The sequence below is a fragment of the Canis aureus genome, chromosome 26 (genome assembly GCF_053574225.1).
Source record: "Canis aureus isolate CA01 chromosome 26, VMU_Caureus_v.1.0, whole genome shotgun sequence".
In the NCBI taxonomy this organism is placed as follows: Eukaryota; Metazoa; Chordata; class Mammalia; order Carnivora; family Canidae; genus Canis; species Canis aureus.
The window spans coordinates 42,168,327-42,179,608 of NC_135636.1; the positions used below are offsets into that span (position 1 = coordinate 42,168,327).

Genomic DNA, 11,282 nt, shown 5'->3' on the forward strand with positions numbered 1-11,282 from the left:
AAGGCGGTCGCGCTGCCCCCTCCCCGCGGCCCCCCCGGGGCGGCCTCCAGCCCGGAGGGGGCGGTCCGGGGGCGGGGTCGCGCCGCCCCTCCTCGCTCCCAATCCCCGCGCCGCCGGGTGGGGGTGGGCAGGGGGCGTCAGGCCGCCCCCCCGCGGGCCCGCCGACCCCCCGAGGGCGCGCCCCGGCTCTCGGGTCGGGCCGCCGGGCCCCGCCGGCGCCCTCGCGGGGGTCTCGGGCCGCCACCCCGCGTCCCGGCGGCGGCGGGAGGGGCCGGGGCGGCTGCCAGCGTGACGCAGCCGTTGCCATGGGTCGCCTTATAAATAACCGGGCTCGGGAGAAACTTTAGCGAGTCAGAGCCGCGCACGGGACCGGGAAGAGGACCCACGCGAGGGTCCAGCCGTCAGCCCCCGCACCGGCAGCGGCCCCCCGGCGGCAGCGGCCCCCCGGCGGCAGCAGCGGCGGCGGCGGCGGCGACCCAGCGGCCACGGTCGGAGCCGGGAGGCCGCGCCACCTGCGGGCCGGCCGGAGCGGGCAGCCCCAGGCCCCCTCCCCGGGCACCCGCGTTCATGCAACGCCTGGTGGCCTGGGACCCAGCATGTCTGCCCCTGCCGCCGCCGCCCGCCTTTAAATCCATGGAAGTGGCCAACTTCTACTACGAGGCGGACTGCTTGGCTGCTGCGTACGGCGGCAAGGCGGCCCCCGCGGCGCCCCCCGCGGCCAGACCCGGGCCGCGCCCCCCCGCCGGCGAGCTGGGCAGCATCGGCGACCACGAGCGCGCCATCGACTTCAGCCCGTACCTGGAGCCGCTGGGCGCGCCGCAGGCCCCGGCGCCGGCCACAGCCACGGACACCTTCGAGGCGGCCCCGCCCGCGCCCGCCCCCGCGCCCGCCTCCTCCGGGCAGCACCACGACTTCCTCTCCGACCTCTTCTCCGACGACTACGGAGGCAAGAACTGCAAGAAGGCGTCCGAGTACGGCTACGTGAGCCTGGGGCGCCTGGGGGCCGCCAAGGGCGCGCTGCACCCCGGCTGCTTCGCGCCCCTGCACCCGCCGCCCCCGCCGCCGCCGCCGCAGCCCGCCGAGCTCAAGGCGGAGCCGGGCTTCGAGCCCGCGGACTGCAAGCGGAAGGAGGAGGCCGGGGCGCCGGGCGGCGGCGCCGCAGGCATGGCGGCTGGCTTCCCGTACGCGCTGCGCGCCTACCTCGGCTACCAGGCGGTGCCGAGCGGCAGCAGCGGGAGCCTGTCCACGTCCTCGTCGTCCAGCCCGCCCGGCACGCCGAGCCCCGCCGACGCCAAGGCGCCCCCGGCCGCCTGCTACGCGGGGGCGGCGCCGGCGCCCTCGCAGGTCAAGAGCAAGGCCAAGAAGACGGTGGACAAGCACAGCGACGAGTACAAGATCCGGCGCGAGCGCAACAACATCGCGGTGCGCAAGAGCCGCGACAAGGCCAAGATGCGCAACCTGGAGACGCAGCACAAGGTCCTGGAGCTCACGGCCGAGAACGAGCGGCTGCAGAAGAAGGTGGAGCAGCTGTCGCGCGAGCTCAGCACCCTGCGGAACTTGTTCAAGCAGCTGCCCGAGCCCCTGCTCGCCTCCTCCGGCCACTGCTAGCGCGGCCCCCGCGCGCGGCCCCCCGCCGGCCGGCCGGCCGCCCGCCCGCCCGCTCGCTCCGCCCGCGCGCCCGCCCGCCCGCCTGCCCGCGCGCTGCCGGCCGCGCCGCGGGGACCCGCGCCCCCGCCCCCGCCCCCGCCCCCGCCCCCGGGGCGCCGGCGAAACTTTGGCACCGGGGCGCTGGGCGGCGCGGGGAGCTCGTCGGTAATTTTAATATTTTATTATATATATATATATATCTATATTTTTGTCCAAACCAACCGCACATGCAGACGGGGCGCCCGCCCGTGGTGTTATTTAAAGAAGACGTGTCTATGTGCACAGATGAGTGACAGGCTCGCTGCCTCCCCTGCCTCCTCTCCGGGCGCCGGCGGGCGGGCCGGTTCCGAAGTTGATGCAATCGGCTCGAACATGGCTGAACGCGAGTGTACACGGGACTGACGCAACCCACGTGTAACTGTCAGCCGGGCCCTGAGTAATCGCTTAAAGATGTTCCTACGGGCTTGTTGCTGTTGATGCGTTGTTGTTGTTGTTGTTGTTGTTGTTGATGTCGTTGATGTTGTTGTTTTTTGGTCCTTTTTTTTTTTTTTTGTATTATAAAAAAAAAATAATCTATTTCTATGAGAAAAGAGGCGTCTGTATATTTGGGGATCTTTTCCGTTTCAAGCATTAAGAACACTTTTAATAAACTTTTTTTTTTTTTTTTTTTTTGGAGAATGGTTAAAAGCCTTTTGGGGGCAGTAGTTGGCTTTCGATTTTTTTTTTTTAATTTATTTTTTGGTTTAGATGATTTTAGATGTGCTTTCCTGGATGGGGGTGTGTGGGGGGGTAGGGGGGGTGGGGTTGTTGTGTGTTGGGGGGTTTCTATTATTTTGGGGGTTTTTTGGTGGTTGGGTGGCGGTGTTAACAGCTGTGTGTGTGTGTGTGTGCTTTTTTTTTTTTTTTTTTGGTCCTCCCTCCACTGCTGCTCCCTCCAGGGTCTGTGCTTGGAGGTGGGGGATGCCAGGTTTCTGGGGCTCTCAGGGTGACTCAGCGCCCCTGAGTGCTGGGGAGGAGTGACCGGGAACCCTGCTTGGGAAGAGGTCGGCTTGTCCCGAGTGCCAGGCTTGAGTTTAGAGGGAGGGACCTGTAGGTCTGTGACCTCTGTAGGGTCCGGTGTTTGGGGGATCCGGCTAGCAGGCCACATTATGTAGGAAGAGGGCGTATGGGTCTTGGTCTTGCTGAGCCCAAGTTGGAGCAGATTCTTTTTGTAAGTGTAGTTGGGCGGGCTGTTTAAAAAAGACTGTGTGTGTGTATATATTTATTTTAAGAGGAGCCTGGGTGTGTGGGCGAGCTTGTGTTTGTGTGTCCCTGGCCTGCCTGAGGGGAGAAGCTGGGCCAGGTGGAGGGAGGTGTGGGGGGAGAAGGGTTCCTACATTTCTATTTTCCCTTTCCTCGGGTTGGGAGGTTCACCCCTTGCCTTCTTTGCCCAGGTGTGGACGCAGGGTCCAGGCCTCACCTGCTTGCTCGTAGTGGCCGAGCCTGGTTGGAACCTGGGACCCCGCTGTCTCTGATTCCCTGGGACAGAAGGGACCCCCTTGGCAAGGCTTCTGCTTCCCTGTCCCCTGATTCCCCCCTGCCCCTCTGCACTGCACCCCCACGGCCATTCCGGCCCTGGACAGCATTCCTGAGAGCTGAGGATGGACACGGAGGGGTTAGTGTGGATACACGTTCGGCGTCCCGCGGTGCCTGGCACACAGGAGGTATTATATAAGCGTTTGCTCTTGTTATTATTTTTTGCTGGGAGGTTCCTGGCATTTGGCAACCGGTCTTCAGTGCAGCGAGAATGTGGCGAGCGCCTGCCAGAGGTCGGGTGTCCAGTAAATCTTGGACCTAACCCATCTCATGTAAGCCTCCCAACAACCTTTGCACAGGTGGGTACTATTATGAGGGCTGTTTTCAGAGCCATGGAGCAGCCTTTTGTCACTTCCCTAAAGGTACGAAGTTGGTTTGGGGTCCCCCTGGCCTAGGAATTCAGGGGTGGGGTCAAATGGGAGCTTCACAAGATTGGTTTGCCAAGGGCCCAGGGCAGCCTGGGATCTTGGGAGCAGCTGCTGGTGTGGTGGTTTTAGAAGAGGAAATGCTTCTTCCCTTCCATGTCCCTCTGGGGGCCTGGATATACTTTCTATGTGGGAGCCCCAGGTATGGGGGAGAGAGACAAGCCCCCACCCTCCCCCCCCATCATGGAGCTGAGGGTCAAGGCAAACTCCACCTACCCCCTCCCAGCCCCCGACGGGCTGTACCGGGCACTGGGCCCAGATAATCTCACTTTGGTCCTGGGCCTCTGTTGTTCCCTCCCACCCCCCAGCGGGTCTCCTCTCTGTCCTGGGTGGTTGGATGACTGGTTGGGTCCCTGGAGCTGTGAAGTCAGTCCAGTACCAGTGATAGCACATTGGCTCAACAGCCTTTAGGATCCACCTGCTGAAGGGCCCAGGCTGGGAGTCCGACTCCAGGGAAGGAGGTGGCTCAGTCTTTCTGGGGCTGGAGAGGTCATGGTCTGGGAATGAATCTTCTCAACAACTGCTCCCCTCTTTGTCACTGAGGATTGGCTGGTAGCTGCTGCTATACCCAGAGGAGGTGAGAGGGGAGCAGCCTAGCCACACAGAGAACCCCAAGCTCCCTTTTCCTGAGCACTGTCCAGTGTTGAGTACAGCCGTTTACACACTCACATCTAGGTTTAATCTACAGAAGCACACCAGGGAAGGTGTTATACCTATTTTATTTTAAAAGATTTTATTTTTTTATTTGACAGAAAGTGAGGGCAGGAGCAGGGGGAGAGGGAAGGAGAAGCAGACTCCACACTGAGCAGGGAGCCCAATGCAGGGCTCAATCCCAGGACTGAAAGATCATGACCTGAGCCGAAGGCAGATGCTTCAACAACTGAGCCACCCAGGCGCCCCTCATACCCATTTTATAAAAGTAAACCGCAGCCCACAAAAATGGGGTTACTTCTCAAGGCATGGAGTGAAGCCAGGGACAAAGTTAGGTCTGACATCCCCCCCCGCCCTGCCAAGTCTCTGAGGAGAGCTTGTGGTTGAAAGCCTGTTTTGTGACCCTGGCCCCTGGCCCCCAATCCTGGGCTCTGCCTGGATGACTCCTTGCCTGGCCCCAAGTTCAGGTACTCCAAATGCCAGAGTTAAGTGACTTGCACAGTTTCCCAATTTGGAAGCAAAAGAAAGGGGATTTGGCCCTGAGACCAATCTGAAGAAGGTTGGGAAAAAGTTAACAGGTTGAGGGCTCTGCTGGTGGTCTGGGTGGCCTGGTGCGGGAGCACTGTGGACAGAGCTGTGTCCAGAGGACTGGGAGATGTCATAGGTGGGAGAACAGCCACCCCATGGATCACTAGTCTAGGAGTGCTAAAGGCTTGCAGGAGGTGAGAGGAGGCCATTCGTAATCGGGAATCAGGAAAGTAGGCTGGGGAAGGGGCACTGGGGCCAGAGAGAGCCTCGAGAAGTAGTAACAACAGTGCGTGTGAGTTCAGGGCTCATGATGGGCAAAGCGCCACTCCAAGGCCTTGGCTCAGATGGACTTGCTGGATCCTTCTGCCCAAGAAGGCTGGTCATGTTAACCACAGACCCATTTAGTGGGGTTGACCACTGAGGCTAGCTGTGAACCCCAACCAGTGTTTGCTTAGGACAGGAGAGTTGACAAAACACATTCATACCTCATAATCTTAGGCGGTTGTCCCACGGCCTGGTGATTTCACCAAGGAGAAAAGCAGGCTCCAAAGTGAAAGCTGGAGACACTGCCTGTTGAAGCAGCCCATCCACTTCTTGGAGGCTGCGGCTTCAGTTATGGGCATCTTCCTGCCAAGCGGACAGGCTCAGAGTGGGGCGAGGGACCTGTCCAAGGTGGCACCACTAACCTGTCCGTGGTGGGAATTGGGGTAAGGAAGAGAAGGGAGACTTCGCCATGGAAACACCTAAAGAAGGTGTCCTCCTCCCCCACAGTCCCTGGGACTGTTTTGTCCTTGTGTCTGAGACGTTGATTTGTCCAGTTACTTTTTTTCCATTTATTTGACAAGCATTTAGTGAGCACCTGCAGGGTGCCAGGCCCTATGCTGGGTGCTGGGGACATGGTGATGAAGACAGAGGTGACAATTTATGGGGAGAGGTAGACACGAAGTGTCCAGTAACTAGAAGAGGGTAATGACAGGTGGCGTCAAGGGCTCTGAAGGAGGGAAAGTGGGGCAGGGAGGGACTGAGAGGTCCAGGAAGGCCCCTCCTAGGAGGTGGCATCTGAGCAGACACCGGAGCCAGGTGTGGAGTGAGGGGGACGGGCCCTGGTTTATCGGGCATGTGCACACTATGCTGGCTGTTACCATGTTTTGTATGGCTTCTCTTCTTATAGTAACCCAATGACTTGAGTGCTGTTTATCATCCCACTTCCCCAGTTGGGGAAACTGAGGCACAGGCGAAGTCACTGCCCCAACACCTGATGAGTGACTTGTGTGAGATTCAAATTCATAACTTGAATTCACATCTGAGAAGCCTTCTCTTCCTGTCTCTGCCTATGGCCCCACTTTTCTCATTTGCTCTGTTTTCCTGTCATGTCCCTCTTCCCCATCCTTTGCTGGCCTGGCTGACCTTCTGGGTGACCCCTGAGGGAGTCCCAGCAGCTCCAGTTATCCATTTGGCTGCTCCTCCTTGGAGGTTTTCAACCTTGTATTGGCTGTGGCCATATGCAGGGGAGACTGGGGGATGCTGGAGAGACTGGAGCTTCTGGGGCCCCTGCCTGTCAGTTTGAGCCACTCCTGGGTGTCCTTGAGGCCAAGAGGTAGGAGTCCCATTTTCCAGAGTGGGGACCTGAGGCTCTGGGAGGGAACATTATTTCCCCAGAAAACAGAATAGATATTAGAATCCATGCCTGTGTGAGCCCCGTTTAGCTATCTTGTCTGCTTGTCAACTGCATTCTATGGGGGGCAGATGGGAAAACCTCAATTTTACAGGCTTTGACGAGTGGGTAAGATGCTCGGGCCAAGAAAAAAAATTTTTTTTTAAAAAAGCTCCGAACTTTGTCCCTTACTTGCCAAATGACTTTGGGCAAGATACCTAACCTCTTTGGGCCCGGATGTATATTCACGCATTCAGGTATTCAGTCGGTATCAAGCAAGCACTTATTGTGGGCCTGGGCCGGTCCCTGGGCTCCTGGAGTTGATACTCTAGCATGGGAGAAAGAAGAAAATGAAGGGGGACAGTGGTCGAGGGTGACAAGGGGAGGGTGTTCCGAGAGTGTTCCAGGCAGAAGGAGCAGCAAGTGCAAAGACCCTGAGGCAGGACGGATCTCAGTGTGTCAGGGGAAGAGCGGGGAGCTGGCATGGCTAGAGGGGAGGCAGCCAGGTGTGACATGGACAGAGGACAACAGGGATGGCAGGATCCTCCCTGAAGAGTGTGGAGGCCACGGTGAGGTCGAGGGAGGCGGTTTTGAGGAGGAATGAGTGGGTGTCCCTGGCACCTGGAAAGCCCTTGACAAGTTTGTTGATGGGATGGAACAGGCCCCTCGGCCTCAGGAGGAGGCAAAGAGCAGTGGGTGAAGGGCACAGGGAGGCCGCCTGCCCGGGCCCAGGAGATCTCGTGGGTGAGGAGCCTCTGACCTAGGGCCTGGAGCCACAGGGAACTAACTGTTCACCAGGCAGGAATGAGGGGAAGAGCATGCCAGGAGGGGGTACTGGAGGAGCAAAGGCTGGGAGCCAAGAGGAGGAGAGTTCCTTGGGAAGCTGTGACTGTAGAGGAGAGGGCACCGGTGCTGGAGAATAGGGAGAAGAAGGCCAGGCTGGAGAGGGAATTGGGGCCCAGCCTCCCTGAGGCCTCGGGTGAAGAGGGTTGTGGGGTAGGCAGGAGGCCGGACCCCAGGAGAGGCGTTTTCTTTTTATTTGACTTCCCAAGCAATGCATGATCCTGGTGAGAAGGTTGGAAAATGCAGAGCATAAATAAAAGAAGGAAATAGAAAGCACCCATAATCCCACTGCCCGGAAATAAACCCCATTAATGCTTGCTCTGTGGCCTGGGACAAAGCCACTTCACCTGTCTGTGCCTCAATTTCTGTGCTCACAAAATGGAATAATAAGAGTACCTGTCTCATAAGGTGGTGAGGATCGCATGCGTCAATCCATGCAACGTGTTTAGAGCAGTGCAGCACACCGTAAGTATCCGCGATCATCATTATTATTAACAACGTCATTACCATTTTGGTGGGTGAAGAGCTCCGGCGCTGGGATTGGGCTGCCTGCATTCTCGTTCTGAAACCCCCATTTCCTGGGCTGCGTGATTTGGGGGCCAGTGACTACATCTTGGTGTCCCTCCGTTCCCTCCCACCATCTGTACTAAGAAGATAATGATGTTCCTCATGGTGTTTTGTAAGGATTTGACAGGTAAATTCGCGCAGGGTGATTGTAGAGCGAGTTCTGTATGCAGTTCTTCCCTTCCAGAATTTTCCCTTCATGTAGCTCTAACATTACTTTGGCTCCCCTCCTTCTTCCTTAGCAATGGGACAAGTTGTTGGGAGCAAGTGCCCTCCTAAGAGACTACATTTCCCAGATTCTCTTGCAGCTAGGGGTGACTAATGAATATAAATAGAAGCTGTAGGTGCGGTTTCCAAGAAAGCTCTTTAGAGGGGGCTGATTCAGCTAATGAGGTACATTTCCTTTTGACTCCTTCCTCTGTACCCTCTCCCCCCACCTCTGCAACTTCTTCCTACTGAATGCCTGGAACCCAGATATGATGGCTGGAGCTTCAGGGGCCATCTTGAAGCACATGGCAAGCATTAAAGCATGGAAGCCACCTCCTGAGGGTGATGAAACCGGAAGATAAAAGGCACTTGGGTTCCCGATGGTAGTGCAACAGCCACACCACTCTTTGCCTGCCTTGCTTTGGACTTGTTTATGTGTTATAAAAAATAAAAATAAAAAAAAATCTTATAAAGGTCTCTGTCATTCTGGCCTCCTGTTGCTAGCTGCTGAAGCTACTTCTGATACATTTGCCCAAGTGGAATCAATCTGTGTGGGACGGACAGACTCTCTTCTGCTAACCCCAACAGGGTCAAATCCTGGCCCTGCACCCTCCATATGCAAACCACCAGGGAAGTCCACAGTCTGGGAATGGAGAGGGTCAGTCTCTGCTGCGGAGCTCACAGAGCATGTGGCAGCTGTGCTGGGACCCGACACCCCACACCACCCTGAATAACCCCTCTGCCTCATGCTGCCACCGCCACCACCTGCTCCACGGAGCCCTTGGCCTGCCAGGCCTGGGAGGCACCTTTGCTAGCCTGCCTGGGGCCAGCACAGCTGGGATCTCTGTGGGGTGAGTCTGTAGGCCAGGGAGCCAGGCTGGGTGAGCTTTTATTTTTATAGCTGTCACCAGATCCCTGCCTCACAGGCCCTAGCCCTGGAGCCCTGGAGAGGACGGAGGAGGTCAGGGAGGAGGAAGGATCTTCAGGGAAACTGGTGGGTGGGGATCAGAAGGCGCCGGAGGAGAGAACACTAGGGCAGGAGTCGGGGCTGCCAGGACTGTCTCATTCCAGCCACGCCTTGGTCCTCATGCTAAATGGGGGTGGGCATCGAGCTTGCTTTGCTGATGCTCCTGGGGGCTGGTGAGGGACATACGGATCATGGGGACCCTTTCCTTCCTTTAGTCTTGAAATTCAGGTGTGAAACATTAGCCAGTCACCCCTTTCAAGTCTGAAGATATGATTGCCACCAGTCCTTGCAAAGCCTGCAATGCAGTTTTATTTCCCTCCTTCATCTCAGCTCCCCACATCCATTCCACCCACTTCTCATAAGCTCCCCACATCCATTCCACCCACTTCTCATAAGCCCCACCTCACTGTGGTTGGTATCTGTCCTTATATATGTGCATCTGACCGTTTTATGTCTTTTCAGTGAAATATGCACAGACAGGAAAGTGCACACGACGTAAGCATACAGCTTGGTGGGTTTTCCCTGCATAGACCCGTGAATGGAACCAGCACCCAGATCAAGAAACAGACCATTCCGGCACCCCAGAAACCCCTTTCCCTCTTCTAGGTACAGCCACTCCCATCACCACCTAAGTGGAGAAAGGAGAAATCATTATCCCAATTTCTAAGACCAAATACTAGTTTTTTGCTTGTTTCCTTTTTTTATAGAGGGACAGAGGGAGGGACAGAGAGAGAATCTTCAGCACGCTCCACACCCAGCACAGAGCCGGACTCGAGGCTTGATCTCACAACCCTGAGATTCTGACCTGAGCTGAAATCAAAAGTTGGACGCTTAACTGACTGAGCCACCCAGGCGCCCCTAGTCTTGTCTATTCCATACTTCATATAAATGGAATCACAGGACATTCATTTGTGTCTGATTTCTTTTACTCAGTTTGGTAACTGTAACATTCCTCCAACTTGCATGTATCAAGATTTGTTCCTTTTTTTTTTTTTTTTTTAACTGAATAGAATCCCACTGTATGGATATACCACAATATATCTACCCGTTTTATGACTGAGAGACATTTAGGTTGTTTCTAGTTTTTAGCTCTTTAGAATTGGCCTGTGATGAACATTCTAGACTCCATGTCTTTCGGAGAGCCTAGGTACACATTTTAGTTGGGCATATACCTAGGAGTGCTTGCTGAGTCACAGGAAATGCTGAGAGGACATGTTTTAATTCCTGTTAATGGTATTCAACCCTAGATCTTATTCCATTTCTTACTTTTTTTCTATTTAAAATTTTTTTCTTAGCCAGTTTAGGCTGCTATAACAGACTGCCATAAGCTGGGTGGCTAAAAAACAACAGAATTTTCTCTCTCACAGTTCTGAATACTGAGAAGTCCAGGATCAATTAGTGGCAGATTTGGTGTCTGGTGAGGAGCCGCGTTTGGATTCCTAGATACTATGTCCTCACATGGTGGAAGGGGTGAGGGAGCTCTCTGGGGTCCCTTTTATAAGGGCACTAATCCGTTCATGAAATAACCCTTGTGTGGGGTTATTTCAGCATATGAGTTTGGAGGACACAAACATTCAGTCTCTAGCACTTTCTGTTTTGAAAAAGATGTCACATGTATAGAAATGTTACAGCAGTCCAAAGAACACTTTCCTCCCCTGAATTATTTAAGAATAGGGGCGCCAGGGTGGCTTAGTCAGTTACATATCTGACTCTTGATTTCGGTTCAGGTCATGATCTCAGGGTTGTGAGATCATGGCCTGCTTTGGGCTTCATGCTCAGCGAGGAGTCTGCTTGGGATTCTCTCTCTCCCTCTGCCCTTCCCCACCACCTCTTCCTCTCTTTAAAAAAAAAAAATTGCTGACCTGCTGCCTTATCACCCCCTAATACGTTGATATCCATTTCCTACAAACAAGGCCATTTTCTATATAACCACAATATAACCATCAAAATCAGGAAATTAACACGGTGCATTACTGCCGTCTCCTTAGACCCATTCAGCTCTTGCCAACCTGAAGGATCCAGTTCACATGATGCATTTAGTTGCCATCTCTCTCTCTCTCTCTCTCTCTCTCTCTCTTTCTTTCTGATTTTATTTATTTATTCATGAGAGACGGAGAGAGGCAGAGACATAGGCAGAGGAAGAAGCAGGTTCCCTGAGGGGAACCCGATGCAGGACTTGATCCCAGAACCCCAGGAATATGACTGGAGCCAAGGGCAGATG

At 55.4% G+C, this 11,282-nt stretch overlaps 1 protein-coding gene and 1 long non-coding RNA gene across 2 annotated transcripts; both read left to right on the forward strand.

Moving 5' to 3' along the window:
- The first annotated feature begins 248 nt into the window (after positions 1-248).
- CEBPB (CCAAT enhancer binding protein beta) lies at positions 249-1,657 on the forward strand. The gene has a single exon (XM_077873540.1). It carries the CDS (start codon positions 568-570, stop codon positions 1,606-1,608), a length of 1,041 nt encoding a protein of 346 aa, XP_077729666.1. The 5' UTR covers positions 249-567; the 3' UTR covers positions 1,609-1,657.
- Positions 1,658-1,716: 59 nt separating this feature from the next.
- LOC144298511 (uncharacterized) lies at positions 1,717-8,569 on the forward strand. Its single transcript, XR_013365441.1, has 2 exons — positions 1,717-7,788; positions 8,362-8,569. It is a non-coding gene; the product is annotated as an uncharacterized LOC144298511 (long non-coding RNA).
- Positions 8,570-11,282: the final 2,713 nt, after the last annotated feature.